General features: G+C 48.2%; 5 protein-coding genes across 5 annotated transcripts; 1 reads left to right on the top strand and 4 right to left on the bottom strand.

Annotated features, from left to right (window-relative positions):
• Positions 1-4,933: 4,933 nt before the first annotated feature.
• Pdw03_2906 (Allantoate permease) lies at positions 4,934-5,798 on the bottom strand (the record flags this gene model as incomplete). The annotated part of the gene is made up of 2 exons (XM_066100314.1): positions 4,934-5,486; positions 5,791-5,798. 2 exons carry the CDS (start codon positions 5,796-5,798, stop codon positions 4,934-4,936), a joined length of 561 nt encoding a protein of 186 aa, XP_065955714.1.
• A 982-nt stretch (positions 5,799-6,780) lies between these two features.
• Positions 6,781-8,334, bottom strand: Pdw03_2907 (Endonuclease/exonuclease/phosphatase family; the record flags this gene model as incomplete). The annotated part of the gene is made up of 1 exon (XM_014679083.1): positions 6,781-8,334. One exon carries the CDS (start codon positions 8,332-8,334, stop codon positions 6,781-6,783), a length of 1,554 nt encoding a protein of 517 aa, XP_014534569.1.
• A 2,917-nt stretch (positions 8,335-11,251) lies between these two features.
• Pdw03_2908 (2OG-Fe(II) oxygenase superfamily domain-containing protein) lies at positions 11,252-12,377 on the top strand (the record flags this gene model as incomplete). The annotated part of the gene is made up of 3 exons (XM_014679082.1): positions 11,252-11,619; positions 11,681-11,984; positions 12,033-12,377. The coding sequence occupies 3 exons, from the start codon at positions 11,252-11,254 to the stop codon at positions 12,375-12,377; spliced, it is 1,017 nt and encodes a 338-aa protein (XP_014534568.1).
• Positions 12,378-12,526: 149 nt separating this feature from the next.
• On the bottom strand, positions 12,527-14,066 carry Pdw03_2909 (Zn(II)2Cys6 transcription factor; the record flags this gene model as incomplete). The annotated part of the gene is made up of 5 exons (XM_014679081.2): positions 12,527-13,074; positions 13,132-13,312; positions 13,381-13,556; positions 13,618-13,891; positions 13,947-14,066. The coding sequence occupies 5 exons, from the start codon at positions 14,064-14,066 to the stop codon at positions 12,527-12,529; spliced, it is 1,299 nt and encodes a 432-aa protein (XP_014534567.2).
• Positions 14,067-14,372: 306 nt separating this feature from the next.
• Positions 14,373-15,076, bottom strand: Pdw03_2910 (Zn(II)2Cys6 transcription factor; the record flags this gene model as incomplete). The annotated part of the gene is made up of 4 exons (XM_066100315.1): positions 14,373-14,485; positions 14,544-14,803; positions 14,867-14,989; positions 15,039-15,076. 4 exons carry the CDS (start codon positions 15,074-15,076, stop codon positions 14,373-14,375), a joined length of 534 nt encoding a protein of 177 aa, XP_065955715.1.
• Between the last annotated feature and the right edge of the window lie 1,731 nt (positions 15,077-16,807).

A 16,807-nucleotide genomic window follows, 5' to 3' on the forward strand; every position in this document is an offset into this window, starting at 1 on the left:
TTACTAAAAATGGCAGAATTGTGGTTGTTCTTTCTCTAATATATGTTGTTAGCTTAATTTTCCATGTACAAGGGCTTAGCAAGGGAGGGAGGCCGCGCTATGCGCGGCCCAAAACCTTGTCCACAAGATATCCGCAAGACATCGAAACTCGCAAAGTCCGCATTTTGAGAACTTTTATCTCGGGTTTCTCAAGTTCTAGTAGTCAAAACGGATTAAGAAAATAATCAGTAGACAGCTGGGACTCTTAGCTTTTATTTGAGCCTAAAATCGAACGAACTTATCCAATAATAAAGGTTTTGATTTTCCATGTTCTATCTCCTACGAAGTTTATCATAGTTAACAGTAGTTAAATATATATTTCTACATGTAATTTACCACAAAATCGTTAATCTACGGCCACCTTTACATGAAAACGTTGGACTAAGAAAACTACGACACCACCTACAAATACTGTATAAGGAGACCTTCGATACATGTCTATTTCCTAAAATTTCAAAGGGCCGACTGTCGATTGAAGGGGTTGGTTCTGTCAGGACCAAACATGCGTTTATTTCAGTGGTAAGGAAATATTGGTAAGCTGCATTAAGATCATGTGACAGGCTATAAGGGGGAAAGTAAGCGAGAGTTATGCTAGTGCGGATATCCAAGGATATCCGCAGTGCGGATGTGGATATCAACTCATATCCAATATCCGCAAATTGCGGATATAAGGATCGATCTGATATCCATTGGAGCGGATATGCCGCAGTCTACTAGGAGGTGTTACGGACCTACCCGTCACCAATCAGTGGTGACCCACCGGGTACACAGATGGGCCACCGAGAGCCAATCAAGCAATCACGTGATCACAGGAGGAGTATATCCCTGCACGGGGTAGGATATACTCAGAGGGGTCGATCTACCCCGGGGTGTAGGATATACCCCAGGAGCACTGGCGACCCCAGGAAGCGAAGGATATATAAGGACACTCTCTCATGTACTTAGTTTAGTTCTTCGTCTTCAATCATACATTGTTACTTGTGTTTACCTTACGACCTTGTTGACTCACTTACTATATTATCACTTGACAACACCAACGAACAGACCAATACTGTCACGGTGTGAACCGTAATGCTTAGTAAAAGGAAGATCACGACACGTGATCTCCGACCTGTTTATCTTGAACTTCAGTTCTAGATCCTGTTGTAGCTCTTCGAGCTACGTCTTGTATATTAGCCTGCCCCTGCCTGTACCTGCCTGTCAATGTGAATCTGATCTGTTACGACCTGTCCCTGCCAGTCATCTCCTATCATACCGTCCTGCCAGCCCGCACCCTGACAAATACTGCGGTATAGATCTGCTCGGCGCTCTACCTGGCATCGTTCCCTGATACCCTCAAAAGGACTTAGGCTGGAATAAGACTGTGCGCAGCAACAGCTCGGTTGAGAGACAGATCATTGACGTTGGAGGACCAGCACAGGCAAGTATAACCAGGAAAGCTTCTAACATAACTGTGACCAGTTAGGCAGTGCGTAACAGGAGGTTAAACAAAACATTTTTAAGGGATCTTCTAGGGGAGTAGGTTATAAATAGGTCATATTAGGTTCTCTTAGGCTAGACCTATTTAAATAGAGCTTATGTAGCTAATTATATAATATTATAGCTTATACCTTTTTGTCAGGGTGCGGGCTGGCAGGACGGTATGATAGGAGATGACTGGCAGGGACAGGTCGTAACAGATCAGATTCTCATTGACAGGTACAGGCACAGGCAGGGGCAGGCTAATATACAAGACGTAGCTCGAAGAGCTACAACAGGATCTAGAACTGAAGTTCAAGATAAACAGGTCGGAGATCACGTGCCGTGATCTTCCTTTTACTAAGCATTACGGTTCACACCGTGACAGTACCCCCTCCCTTAGAGCCGAGCTCCGTCGAGGCGAGGCTTGTGCGGGTATCTTCGGTGGAAGTTCCGTATGGTTTCGCGGGCGTGGTCCAGGTATTCAACAGGCTCTTCAGTGGGTTCGTCGTAACCAATCCATTTGACGGTGTACTTCAGACGCGGGCCTCCTCGGCCTCGTCGTTCCCAGCGGGAATCTAAGATGTCTTCAACTTCCCATTCTTCCAGTCTTTCGACTTCGACAGGCGGTGCGGGTTCAGTAACTTGTCCATTTACCGGGTTCGTGGCGGCAGGCTGTAGCAGGCTGACGTTAAACACAGGGTGGATCTTCATACTAGCAGGCAGTTCGAGCTTGTAAGCGTGTGCACTTATAGCTTCTAGGACCTTAAAGGGGCCTAGGTTCTTCCAGTCCAGTTTCTTCTGCGGGCGGAGGGTTCGGATATTCCTGGCGTTCAGCCAGACCAGTTGTCCAGGACGGTATCGGCGGGCAGGGGCGCGGTGACGGTTCGTTTGTTCTTCGTATCGGGCTTGTGCGGACAGTATCTCGGCGCGGACGTACTCAGTCAGTTCTTGCATTCGTTTAGCGAACTTTTCCGCGTCTCGGGTCGCAGGGTGACTGGCAGGCTGGGATGGTTCGAACCCGATGCGGGGGTGGAACCCATAGTTCGCGTAGAACGGAGAAACTCGGGTGCTCTCGGGGTAATGAGAGTTTGCAGTGAATTCGGCAAGCGGGAGCCATTCAGACCAGTCATCCTGTAAGTAGGACACATACGCTCGGAGGTATTGTTCCAGTACGGCGTTCGCGCGTTCAGTCTGGCCATCAGTTTCCGGGTGATAAGCGGTTGACAGCAGGTTGGTGATTCGCAGGCGCTTTGTCAGGTGTTTCCAGAATTGGGCCACGAACTGGGGTCCTCTGTCAGATACAACGGTATTCGGCAGGCCGTGCAGTTTCCAGACATGACGGGTGTACAGGCGGGCGACTTCTTCAGCGTTGCAGGTTCCCTTGCAGTGTATGAAGTGCTTCATCTTGGTCAGACGGTCTACCACGACTAGGATGGCGTCGTAACCGTAGCTCAGGGGCAGGTGCGTGATTAAGTCCATGCTGATATCTTGCCAGGCTCTCTCAGGTACGGGCAGTTGTCTCAGGATCCCTTGACGGACTTCTCGGGCGGGGGTGATACGGCGGCAGGTATGGCAGTTCTTGGTCCAGTCGCTCACGTACTGGTATACTCTAGGCCAGTAGTATTCTCGGGACAGCAGTTCATAGGTCTTCGACCGGCCAGGGTGTCCCACGGTGGGCTTGTCATGACACAGGCGCAGTATTTCAGCTTTCAGTTCATCGTTGTCAGGGACGTACAAGCGGTTCCGGTAGTAGAGGTAGTTGCCTCTTCGTTCGCAGTCGGCAAGTGTAATCTCAGGGTGACGGCTAGCGTTCTTGTCTAACGCTTCCAGGATAGATTGTACTACTTTATCTTGGTTGTAGGCTTCCAGCAGTAAATCCTTGATCGTAGATGGTGGTTCGGGCAGGTCTGGCAGTTCAGGTGGAGTGGTTGTAGTGACTCCGTTTCTCTGTCGTGTTGTGACGTTTATCTGTAGGTTTTCTTTCTTCAGAACAGTCTGGCTCTGATGCGCTAAGCGCTCATCCCCCTCTTTAGGGATATCCTCTGACCTCCTGGTCAGGGCGTCGGGCTTTGCACCTTGTTTTCCGGGACGGTACGTGATCTTGAAGTTAAACCGGGACAGGAATTCAGACCATCGGGCTTGGCGGCGGTTCAGGAGTTTCGTTGTCGTGAAATATTCCAGATTGCGGTGGTCAGTTATGACCTTCACGGGCGAGGGTGTGCCCTCCAGTTCGGGACGCCACTCTTCGAAGCAGCGGATTATGGCTAGCAGTTCTTTATCGTATATCTCATAGTTACACTCGGCGGCGGAGTGTTTTTTCGAGAAAAATGCGATAGGGTGCAGTATTCCAGCGTCATCGTACTGAGACAGTACACCGGCAGAGACAAAATCAGACGCGTCTGTTTCCAGGACTATCTCCTTGGACCAGTCAAACGCTTTCAGAACCGGGGCAGATGTAAACGCCTTCTTCAAGGCTTCGAAGCTCAGCTGGCAGACAGGTGTCCATTCGAAACGGACGTCTTTCTTCGTGAGTCTCACGAGCGGGGCGATGACTTTCGAGAAGTCTCTGATAAAGCGGCGGTAGAAGTTGCCGAAACCAATAAAGGCTTGCACATCAGTCAGACAGGTCGGTGTTTTCCAGTTCACGATCGTTTCGATCTTGTCGGGGTCCATACGGATACCATCTTCACCGATGATAATACCAAGGAACTTCGTCTCGGACACACAGAATTCGCATTTCGATAGTTTTGCGAACAGGCCTGCCTCTCGGAGGCGCTGAAGGACTTTTCGTACATGTTCTATGTGTTCCGCACGCGTGCGGCTGTAAATCAGGATATCGTCCAGGTAAGCAGTACAGAAACAGTCCAGGTACTCTCGTAACGTGTCGTTGATAAATCGTTGGAAGGATGCGGGGGCTCCAGTTAAACCAAATGGCATCACCAAAGATTCGAACAGTCCTAATCTCGTACGGAAGGCAGTCAGGTATTCTTGTCCCTTCGCAATTCGCAGATTGTTGAAGGCGGAGATGATATCAATCTTCGTAAAGAACTTCATCCCTTTCAGGTTATTCAGGGTTTCCTTGGTCAGCGGCAACGGGTAACGGTCCTTAACAGTGATTGCGTTCGGTGCACGGTAATCCACGCAGAAGCGGAGACCTCCGCCGGGTTTCTTCACGAACAGAACAGGCGAGGCAGCGGGCGAGGAGCTGGGCCGAATGAACCCTTTCCTCAGGTTATCTTCAATCCAGTCTTTCAGGACCTCGAGCTCATTTCGGGACATGGGATAGAGGGGCCCAAAAGGTAAGGGTTTGTCCTCTTGTAAGACCATCTTGTGGTCGTATGATCGGTGGGGTGGCAAGCGCTCGGCTTCCTTGGGTGAGAACACTTCGGCGAAGTCTCTAAACTCTTCAGGCAGTGCAGACACGGGGTCAGGTTCAGTGTCGGTCTTGGGGTTCAGTGCAGTCTCGATGTCCGCGGTTGTAATTGCGAACATGCTGTATTTCTTTCTTGCATACGCAGCACACGCAGCTAGCGATACGGCTGCAATGTCTCGTTTCTCGAGACCAGTTGGTCGTGCAGGCAGGTTCCTCGGACGGGACTTTACAGGTAGCAGGCGGTTCTTCAGTGGTAGCAGGCGGTTCTTCAGCGGTAGCAGGCGGTTCTTCAGCGGTAGCAGGCGGTTCTTCAGCGGTAGCAGGCGGTTCTTCAGTGGTAGCAGGCGGTTCTTCAGCGGTAGCAGGCGGTTCTTCAGTGGTAGCAGGCGGTTCTTCAGCGGTAGCAGGCGGTTCTTCAGCGGTAGCAGGCGGTTCTTCAGTGGTAGCAGGCGGTTCTTCAGTGGTAGCAGGCGGATCTTCAGTGGTAGCAGGCGGTTCTTCAGCGGTAGCAGGCGGTTCTTCGGTGGTAGCAGGCGGTTCTTCAGTGGTAGCAGGCGGTTCTTCAGCGGTAGCAGGCGGTTCTTCGGTGGTAGCGGTCTGCTCAGGACCGGGTCTACCAGAGTTCAGTTCGGGGGCTTTCGGGGCGGTTCAGACATTTTCAGACAGTCAACTCCTAGGGGTAGGAGCTACGTAGTGTCAGGGTGCGGGCTGGCAGGACGGTATGATAGGAGATGACTGGCAGGGACAGGTCGTAACAGATCAGATTCTCATTGACAGGTACAGGCACAGGCAGGGGCAGGCTAATATACAAGACGTAGCTCGAAGAGCTACAACAGGATCTAGAACTGAAGTTCAAGATAAACAGGTCGGAGATCACGTGCCGTGATCTTCCTCTAACTAAGCATCACGGTTCGCACCGTGACATACTGTCACGGTTCGCACCGTGACAGATCTAGAGGTTATTCTTAAACCTCTACACTAAAGAGATCTTAAAGCTAAAAGGTCCCCCCTTAGGATTCTTACGCTATCCCCCCCCCTAATTTTATAAGCTTAGCCACTAATTCACTACTAGATATAATTAAGCGGGTTAAAAAGCTTAATACAAAGCTTCTTAATTATCTAAAGAAGATTAAGTATCTATCTCAAAGCGTTTAGAGGTATATCTGACGGAGTATAGATATAAATACGCTTTTATCCTAAGAGGTTAAATTATTAAAGGCCTCTTTAAAGAAGGCTTAGTTCTAGAAATTAACTATAATACACCAAAAAATAGGAAATCGCTTCTTAGGACTAAAGGCAGTGTCCTATTACCTATATATATAAATAGGATAATGGTAAAAAGATAGGATGCCGATGCTAAGAAGCTAAAGCGGCTATAGGCAAAATAGGCCAAAGAATCAGATGCCTAACAACGGGCCCAGGAAGCAAGGGATTTATTAGAAGCTAAGCATAAAGCTTCAATAGCGGCAAGAGATAGTCACAGTGGAAATTGGTATATAGATTCATGGTGGTTACATATAAATAGTATTTTTATTGAATGAGAGATTGAAAATTTTGCGTTTGGTGGGGCGCACCAACTACCCAGGATGGGTGGTTGGGCGCTTGGCACGGTTACAGGGTCTTACTATTATATGAGTTGATGAATTGGTCGAAGTAGACTGATTGATGTTGGGTACATATTTTCCGTTTCTCAATTTTTACATATGCAAGGCTTTTTTTTATGTGAAGCTGCTTTGATTTTTGTTGCGAGTTTTTCATCTGCACGAGGAGAGCAAAAGGTTGGATGTGTTGAACGAAATACAGCGTACTTTTCCACTAGACCATAACAAAAACCAAGGTTCCTATTTATGGCCTAGGGAGGCCGTATTTGAGGTTTGACAGGATGTCTTATTTTCAACACCAACACCTCACAAATCCAAAGGCCTGGAGCGACTTAAAACTCCATGTATTTGGATGTTAGGTGGAGGTGAAATCTTAAATGTCACAAGGACGCCCTTGTGATCGGTGGGCCACTCGTTATCGGAGTGGTTCGGCTCGGGCTTAGGGTTGCCCACCATGTAGGTTTCAGACTTTTCGGGAGTCAAATTTCCCTTATAGTAGATAAAGTCGATGCGATCCATGGGCTCCCTGCGGCCATTGTAATCATCATTTTTTAGGTAGATGGGAGACCAAGTGGTAGCCGGGTCCGCGGCAGGATCTGGATGGAGCTTGCGGTAGGCGTCGATTAAGCCAGCGTCAATAGGCACCTTAGAGGTGGGCCAGTCGAACTGCCCAATTCCACAGTGAGAGGAGTTTGTCGCATCGGTCCAGTCGAGATGAGAGGGCGCGTTGAAGTCGCCGGTAAGAAGCACAGGGACTTTGTCGGCGTTGTCGAGGGCGCCTGCCATAGCGCCAACAATATTTTGAATCTGGCGGGCACGGCTGGCTCTTTTCTCAGTGTTCATTATGGCGTCGGCATCTTTTTCGTTGAAGCAAGGATCATAAGGGCCATAGGGGTAGGCGTAAGGGTGGCAGTTGTGGAGGATGACCTGATTGTTGTCACCGTCGAGAGCGACTCGCACGGCAACACTGGTTTCGGTAACTGCGCCATACCTTTCCGATATGGGATAACGGCTGATGATGCTGGAGTCCACACCCTGCCATGATTGCCAACCAAGCGCGTCTGCAATCTGAGTTGCGTGGCCGTGGGTGCTTTCTTGGAGACCGACAATGTCGGCACCAGAGTTGGCAATGGCAAAAATCTGCTTGCGGTTGTAATCTTTGACCTTAGTGCCTCCGTACCAAAGATTCAGGGACAGAACTTTGAGCTCAGTGACAAGGGGTTTGCCAGAGGCAACTACTGGAACAGTGACGTCGATGGTAGCAGTAGATCTGTCGGAAGCAGTAGCTCGAATGGTGACTGTAGAGCTACCACTACCACTGGGGATTCCAGAAATGATACCATCCTCGGATACGCTGACCCAGTCGGCGTCAGAGCTTTCCTTGCTATACTTGGTGTTGGGGTCCGGGGCGTGGTGTAAAAGGCCGCTCACCCGAGTTTCGAACTTTTCTCCTTCACGGGCATTCTTAGTCGTGAATTTTTCAATATTAAACGAGACAGGTCCGTCACCGGAAAGGAAAATGTCAATGGGACCAGCAAGCACCGTGTACCCACTCTCAGCCAGGAGGTAGGCTTTATAGGCGCCCCAGTTGAAATGGGTGTCATCAATTCGCTTGGTCTCTTCCGATTCACGCATCCAGTCCCAATATATAGAGTGCTCTTTGCCAGGACCCTCGCCATAAATACTGTAGATACCAATCCAATTCTTCTCCGAGGGTCGATCGGTTTTATAGTGAAAGGTGAAGAAGGGACCGTTGACAAGTTCTAAGGAGCTGCCGCGCTTTGGGAGGGCAGCCGAGGCAACGAGGGGAACCCCAGATAGAGCTGCAAAGAAGATGGATTGAAAAAGCATGGCCTTCATCTGTCTGTGCGTGAAAGAAGGACAAAGATGACGAAACAAGCCGTCAAGAAAAACAAGTTAATCGCTTGATGTACCTTGTGTGTAAGCGGCTATATTTCTGACGATATTCCAGATCTTGTTTGCCACAGCAAAGATGACCAGTTTGACAGCGATGAGATCAGCGCCTGATGCAGCGTTTCAGGAATCAAGAACAATGCACTCTGATGTTGTCGCTTTACAACCTATGGGTGTGGTAGGTAAAATTTTGCGGCTGCTAGCGAAAATTGGTTGAGGAGCAAGCAGAAACGTTGAAATATATAAGGACCTTGAGATAATAGTTGTGCATATGTTGTGGGATTTTAACCTGTCTCTACCAAGTCAGACATCATCGGAGACACGATCGCCTGGGCAACGGGCAGCGATCATGCGCTAGATTGGCCCTAAGACCTAGCACTTGGCACTCATTGGGGGAGCTCTCAAATGGCCCACTTACTTCTTTTCCAAACTGAACAAAAGGTAGCTTCAAGAATAAATGGGCGCAGAGCTCTCTGCCATCATAATTCTGTACTTGTGTACGAGGGAACAGGGCATGGATTCACTTGGGAAGCAGGGGGAAACTAGTGACAAGTTTATACACCTACATGGATTCAAAGCGCCCACATAGCAGGGCTATGTGCATATTTCCGCCAAATATAAAACAAGTCGTCTTGAACAGCTTGAACCACGACCAGTAGAAATGGGTAGCCATTTGGATGCAGGCGCCGCCATCAGCCGACCATGACGAGCTAAGGACAGGAGTAAATCCAGCGATAAAAAAAAACAGCTGGTGATGTGAAGGTTTTCATCTGCTAGTGCATTGTTCTTTTTGTTCGTTGTTGAGGACGCTGACATGTAGGAAATCCAGGCTCGTCCTTGAAATCGGGTGTCGAGCAGGCCAGTCACTGGTCACTTGTCCGGGACCAACCCCCCTTCACGGCTTTTTTTAAAAAAACATTAAAAGATGTCTCTGCCGAGGGTCGCGAGGATCGGAGTTTCCACGGCAAGCAAATGACCTATGCTAAAATTGTTCCCGTACAGCTTTCCAAGGACATACTCCGTGCTCGGCTGCTCCGGCTCCTCCACGGCCAGGACTCGGCAGCGGGTTTAATGATGGCCTGGCTTTCCTGCCGTACTCCAAGCAAGTCTGGATGGCAGTGAGTCTTTGGCATAGTGGCAAGGAGTAGGAAATTCTTGGAATCTTAGTGGCTTGGTCTGCCGTAGTCTTGTGTGCTGCACGCTCGCGTGCGTTGCCCAATAGCTTGATGGTAGGCGTGTAGGAGAATATTCCTTTGTCCAAGCAGCTCTGGCAAAGCACAAGAACTTCATCTACATACTCACTGGTGGCATGGAATGGAAGCAAGCTAGGTGAGCCTGTACCGACCCACCAAATCCGACTTAGTTCACCTACGGTTGATATAGTGCCCTCAGAAACCGGAGCTTGCAGGATCGGCTTAACGCAAGTAAGCCAGAGCCAGGGCAAGAGCTGTGCACTTTGGTTGATATATTAGTTCTCACATTCAAGGTCCCTGGCATCTCGGAAGTGGAGTAGTTGTGAGGTTGTCAGGTTGCCACGTGAGATTTTACAAGTGGTTTTTAGCATGTGTCTAGTTGCTTTCAGTAATAGATGACAACCTAGAACAAAGATTTTGAATGCTCATAAATATCATATATACTACTCTATGATATCCGGTTATCGGACGATTTTCTACTCGTCAAAAGGACATAAGAGTTGATCCAAATTTCTACCTATAACATGATCTAATCAGGGAATTCTATGCTGGGCACCCTGAGTCGCCCATACCACAATTAGCTCCGCTTAGTTACATATGGGATAAACCCTGGAAGTCCACAGGCCGGGGGTAAAGTAATCGTATTAGTTACAGCGTGGGTTTAAAGAGCTATGTATTGCATAAGGCTAAAACAAGTATGTCGGTATCGGATCATGAGGTGGATAACAATCGATTAAACCAAGGAGCACAGGGAATGGTATAGAATATAGCAGAACTAGACTAGCACAAGGTAAATCATGAAGTCTGTTCCCCGGTATTCAATTTCCATTTTAAGAGGGTTGGATGTGCCATTCTCGGGATAAGAACCCGAGGGCTCCGTGGGATATCTGCACAACCTTTCACTCCATTAAACTGAGGGAATCTAGCCCTCTAGATCAAAAAATGCATGCACAATTCTTTTGCAATTATCAATAAAAAAATCCAAAGACATCAAGCTATGTGCTTCGTTCTTGGGCTCATCCCGTGGGGAAATGAGCTATGAAGTTGAAGGTGCAATGCTATCATTTTAAAGAAAAGCAAAGAGATTCCAGAGGTAATAAACAGCGGTATAAGGCAAGAAATTGCCTGGTATGATAGAAGGTAGTTGTGACTATGTATCCTCTTCGTTTCCACCCTCTGTAGAGCCTCTGTGCACACTGTTTAATTCTCCCTCTCTTCATTTCTACTGGGCAATCTATGTGGAAAATCATGAAGAGCTGTAGCAATGGTAATCTAAGTTCACTTCGGAGTAATCGATATAGGAGATAGAACACGAAACTTCCGAAGATCGCATCCTACATCCGAGAAGCCGAATATTCCGATGAGTTTGTCTAGATAGGCTCATCAACCCGAGACAAGATCACTAGAGCTTTGAGCGACAGTGTAAGTCATTAAGGAAATGTCTGATATGGTCTTTCTAGGTCAGTCGGAGCCTCCATCCGAGTTTGAAGTGCAAGGAGTGAAGTTGTATTCGGCACCGGGCTGTCTATATAATCTTCAACAAACCTATCTGTTCACTGGCGTTGACACCGACGGTTTTTAATTATCCAGCAAATCAAACTCATTGTTCTCTTGTCTCGCCAGTGCATCGCCACAAACGGTTCTGTCCAATCAGTGATACTTTCAAAACCATGTCCCTCTCAGCAGTGATGACTGTTTCGGGACCACCTCTTGTAGTTGGCCCTACGTCCAAAAGAGCAACCCGGCCAACCAACAGGCTCCCACAATATTTGATCGACGCAGCTAAAGTCGACGAGAAAGAACAATTTGATCCGAAGAGACATATGAGCTACGAGATACCTAGCAAGGTCTACACTATGGAAGAAATTGGCCTGGCCGGCCAGGGGATATCTCCAATTGCAGTCACGGCACCTTTCCAGCTCTTCACTAAAGAGGCTATCATGCAGATGAGAGCTGAAATCTTCAGCGATCCGGTCCTGAGGGACTGTCAGTACATGTCTGACTTTGTGAAAAACACCATCCGAGGGATGGGCCCTGCGTGAGTGGAATCGAGTTCTGAGCCCAATCTGTATATACTGTGAATCTCATCGGCATGTTAGACGAGCTCCGTTTACCTGTGACGCATGGCGCTCCCCCGAAGTTCTTTCCGCAATTTCGGAAGTGGCTGGGATCGATCTAATTCCTGCCATGGACTGTGAGATTGCAGCGATTAATATTTCAATCAACGATCAGGCGGTGGGTATTGTAAAAAGTGATGACAGTTTGCCTGCATTTGCATGGCATCGTGATAGTTACCCATTTGTCTGCGTGACAATACTCTCCGATTGCACCGGTATGACTGGTGGAGAGACTGCGCTGAAGACTGCATCTGGGGACATCATGAAAGTGAGGGGACCTGCCATGGTAAGTTCCTCCCCAAAAGATATGTTTCTACCGCTAACGTGCATTCAGGGCACTGCTGTGGTTATGCAAGGCAGATACATCGAGCATCAAGCACTGAAGGCGTTCGGGGGCCGCGAACGTATTAGCATGGTCACCTCGTTTCGAGCCAAGTCACCGCATATCAGAGACGAGACCGTTCTCACTGGCGTCCGGCCTATCTGCAACTTATCCGAGCTTTATACCCAGTACACTGAGTACAGACTTGAAATCCTGGAGGAGAGAATCCGGATCAAGCTGCAACAGGAACGGCAACGGGAAAAGGCAAATCGAACCTTCGAAATTGTGGAAATGCGGAACTTTTTGACTGAGCAAGTTCAATTTTTGGAGGCGATGACCAAAGAGTTAATTGAATAGTTCTCATGTGAACCTATGAGCAGTTTGTATTTATTTCGGAATGAAAGTTGATGGAAGTTTGGCGCGTGTGAAAGATGTTAGGAATTTGGTCCAGGACTACGAGTTCCTCATAGTGAAATAGAGGACTCCAGAATCTACTTGAAGAAATTTCATCCTTCATCGGCTCTGGGTCCGTAATCCACCGCGCTATACGAAATATCGGGATTGCCAATTTGATCCACGATAGACAAAAAGTCAGCCGAGGAGATACCAATGTAAGAGAGCAACTCAACGCTCGGCACCCCCATGTCAGTCGGATACGGTGCATGGGGTCCAGGGATAGAATAGCCCATCCACAAAGGATCATGATCATCCAGAGATATCGGATCATCCTTTCCATCCGGCACTGTTCCATTCCGATCATCCATGCGGATCTCCGTCGTAGCCTCAGCACCATCCGGGATGTCCAAAGTAAAAGGTTTCAGACCTTGTGACACCGCACGAGAAGAGAGTTCCTGAAATAGATTTTCCAGATACAGCAGCTCATCCCTCCGTGCCTGGGCTATTCGGTTACCATTGGTAATCATTCTGTCTAGAATCGAGTATGATTGCTGGATGCAGCATTGACCAGTTTCCACCTCTGGAAAAAGCGCAGTTGCCATAACTAGATGGATCGCTGCGGCATATGCAAATTCCAAGTTATAGGGAAGAAAAACCTCTAAGATTTGATCAATCATATGTCGCAGGTTGCTCAAAAGGCGGCTTGGAAGCTTACCGACATGACCGTCGTCCCCTGAAAGAATTTGTAGTGTCTTGGCAGCCGATTTTATTCCAGTAGAGATCAAGGTCTTTGTAAGCACCAAAAAGCCCCGCCAGTCTTCTCCCTCACTGTCAAGCTTTTCTAGACGCTCCATCAGAGCGGAAAGAAGTAACGGGCGGGTGGCGACAATCACACACTATGGGAGAGGGGTTAGAGGATCACCGTATGAGCCAGCTAGTGTAACAAGAAGCATTTTCAACGGACCTGATGATATAGTAAGGTAATGTGCTGTGTGCTATTAGGCATGGTGTCCATGGAATTGCGAAACTGAAGGTGGATAAGGCGTTCGACTTCTTGGGCACATCCTGCCAGTGTCTCCAATATTGATCTTGTTGTGTCCAGAAACACACCGAGTGTCGTTCGTTCAGATTTGTATACAGCTGTGCAATAAACCTATTAGAACAACCTGGTTACTGCGAAAAAAAATTGGTGGGAACGTACAGGTCAGAATGAAAGACATCAAGCGCGAAAGTTTTGCTTGGAGCGTAAAAGCAACATCCTCAGTCAAGCATGTATCTGGCGGGTTGATTGAAGCACTGATATCACTGTCAGTAGTAGTCATTGGCAAACCGACGGAGTACGAAAAGTGTCGGTCCATGATGTAGAGTGTCCACCAAAGATTTCGGCAGCGAGTCACCACTTCTAGCCCTAGCTGTTCTTCCGGTAGTTGGGTATGCAAACCCTCAAATTGGGCGATTCGAATCGCTTGTCCGAGCTGGTAGAGAGTAAGAATTAGTTTAGCGACCTGAACCCCTTCGCGCCTAACATACGTAGATGTAAGCAGACTCTCTTTGATCAATCGAGTATAAATAAAGGGCGGCAATAGCTAGGACCTCAATGGCTGGCAAGCTATCTTTCCAAAGTGATGCATGATCTGGGATCAATGACATCGCACGCACAAAAAACTTTGACCCGGGGGGCTGATCGCATTTCGATCGCGAAAGTAACGCCGTACCAATAGATACAATCAGTAAGAATTGAACAAACCACAATCGAGATCGGGCTACGATCAACGACGGGTCACCGTGGTAGAAGTCTCGTAATCGCTTAAGAAACTGATCCTCGTCGAAAAGCCGATAACTCTGGCCTAAGTGAAATTTGACCGTTCTAAAGAGATACACAGAGTAGTCAAAAGAAGGCAGTCCACTGATGTCTGGCGTCGCTTTCGCCAGGGTCTCCCATCGTAGTGGATAAATTTATTTCTCCTCTAGGGTAGGAGCGTTGCGAGGATATCCGTGATGCAATTTCTCCGACATCAAGATCGTAAGTCTGGTGGTAAAAGACCACATGGACGATGGCGCCAGCCAGACTTCATTTCCAGTCTTGTCAGCTCCGAGTGAAAGAAAACACGATGCAAAGTAACTCACTCCAGTTGCGACTGTTCTGCTTTGTATTTCTGATGGTAGTTGACGGCAAAGAGAAAGGGGAAGTCCAGATATCGCGCATATAACTTGCCCTTGAGGGTGGGGACCCGTCCCCAGCTGTGCGCAAAGAATCATCCGGAGTGACTAGCGAGCCTCCCACTGAACGGTTGTTTTGTCTTCTCATAGACGATTGGAGCGGAGAGCAATTCTTCTTCGGCGAACCGGGTTGATTTTGAATCTGAGCCTCTAGGTGTTGAAGATACCTATCGTATAACCTGAATTATTCGACTGTCAAAATTGCATGAAGGAGGAATCACTTTACAAACCTCTTTGATACCATCACTTTGGCTATTCCTTCGGCGAAGTGACACCGGACTTCTCGACGTTGACAGTTTAGGCAGGGCTCATGGCCAGAGCACTTGATTTTGCTCTGGCGACATGCCACACATCTGCCAAAATGTTCAGTTGTTGACTTTGTTCTTGACGGATTCTCCTTACGCGTTTGCGGTCCTACGCGCCTTAGGATGCACGCGCATTCTGATCAATTACCACGGAGGAAGATGTTCGAGACATTAAATTTGACTAACAGACCTTCAAACCCCCGCATTTGGCTTCAATTGGGCGAGAAAAAGGGAGTTGCTGGTAGGTTGTGAAGCCTCTAGGCATCCTCCCCCGCTTTTGCCATTTGCCCCTCTCGGGAGAGGAACCCGCAAGGAGCGGACTTCCTCACCATAACTGGAAGGGAGAAGGGTTGGGAAAGATGTTTCAAACACGGAGGGAACTTGTTAGTCAAAGAATCTTATCTTCTTGTCACAGGACCATGAGTGGCGGCGTACAATAACCATGGACCAAGATGGTATGGCGGGCCAGAAATCAAATCATCTGTATTCCGGGGTTCAACAAAGGCATGAATCGTCGAGCTCAGTGATATTCATGAGTCAAAGAGTTTTATACAAGCACCTAACCAGGAATGCTCGGGGTTTCAACCCGACTGATCTATCATCAAGCTCTACCGTGAGGACGCCAGCCCTTCATTGGGACAACAGGGAAGATTTCTTGGTGGACTGCCTCTCTGGATGGGCGAGAGTGGCTCATTGTATTGAGATTGACCGACCTAGCCCCTCATTGAGTGCTCAGTGAGTGGATCAGGTTGAGATTTTGTACAATCCGGCATTGCCCATCGCTCCACTCACATTTCAGCATCTCCTGTGTAGTGAACCGCTTTTCTGACTCAAACGACAGCATTAAATTCAACATTCTCATAACGGCAGCTTTCTCTTTTACGGCAAACCCTGGGGTTCCGTTGCTAACGGGGAACATCATGCCCTTTGGCATCATCTATCTGCCATTCCAGGCTTTCGAGCCAGCAAAGAAGATCGAGGTAGACTTGAGTATGATACAAACCGGCTCGAGACTCTGATAGACCCTTATACTGCACTCCGTAGTCACCGTCATGCTTTTCTATGGCGTTTTGCTGGTCTCTTTTGTGACTGTGGTCAACTGCGAGCCTCTTGTATTTTGAGGCTAAATGAGAATCCGACTCAAATAACCAAGTAATCAAATCCGGCTGGGGAAAGCCCATGTAGAGGTATGTAATAGCGAGCTAAATCGGGTCAATGAATTCATCATCATCATCATCATGAAGCCCATGTAGAATATCAGCTTGGGAGATCTCATGAAGTTCAACACAGTGAGACTTCCTTGCAAATTTTGGAGCACATTGGCTTACAAGAAGCAGCCGTTGCTCACCAATGCGGTTCCCTGATTGATTTGTCCATGCATCACTAAGATGGCCATTCTCTCTGTCTTCATTCAAACCAATCCAACAGAGGTATGCCGCTACCTCGTCGTGGCTCTCGCAGTGGCGATCTTGGCATCTACTCTGATCTTGGATATCCTCAGCGGGGAACCATGTAATTCTTTCCATGTAGGAACGACAATATGTCTAGAACACGTCGCTCTGTCTCGGGCAGTTCTGAACATTGCCTCTGATTGAGCTGTGATCGCCATCCCCATCCCGACTATCCACAGTCTTCATTATTCAGAGAAACAAAAAAGTCACGGTCGGCTGCTTGCTGGCTCTAGGATCTGTCCCGCATCTCTTTACTTGCCTATGTTATCTCACCCCCCCACCCCTCTCCATAAGCAATACCCGCTAATCCCAACCCCACAGTGTCATCATCTGCTCAATAACACGCTTGCCATACGTCTTTGCTCCTCTTCAAAACAGCCGACACAACATATACCGAAGCCATTCTAGAAGTGTG

The sequence above is a fragment of the Penicillium digitatum genome, chromosome 1, assembly GCF_016767815.1.
Source record: "Penicillium digitatum chromosome 1, complete sequence".
In the NCBI taxonomy this organism is placed as follows: domain Eukaryota; kingdom Fungi; phylum Ascomycota; class Eurotiomycetes; order Eurotiales; family Aspergillaceae; genus Penicillium; species Penicillium digitatum.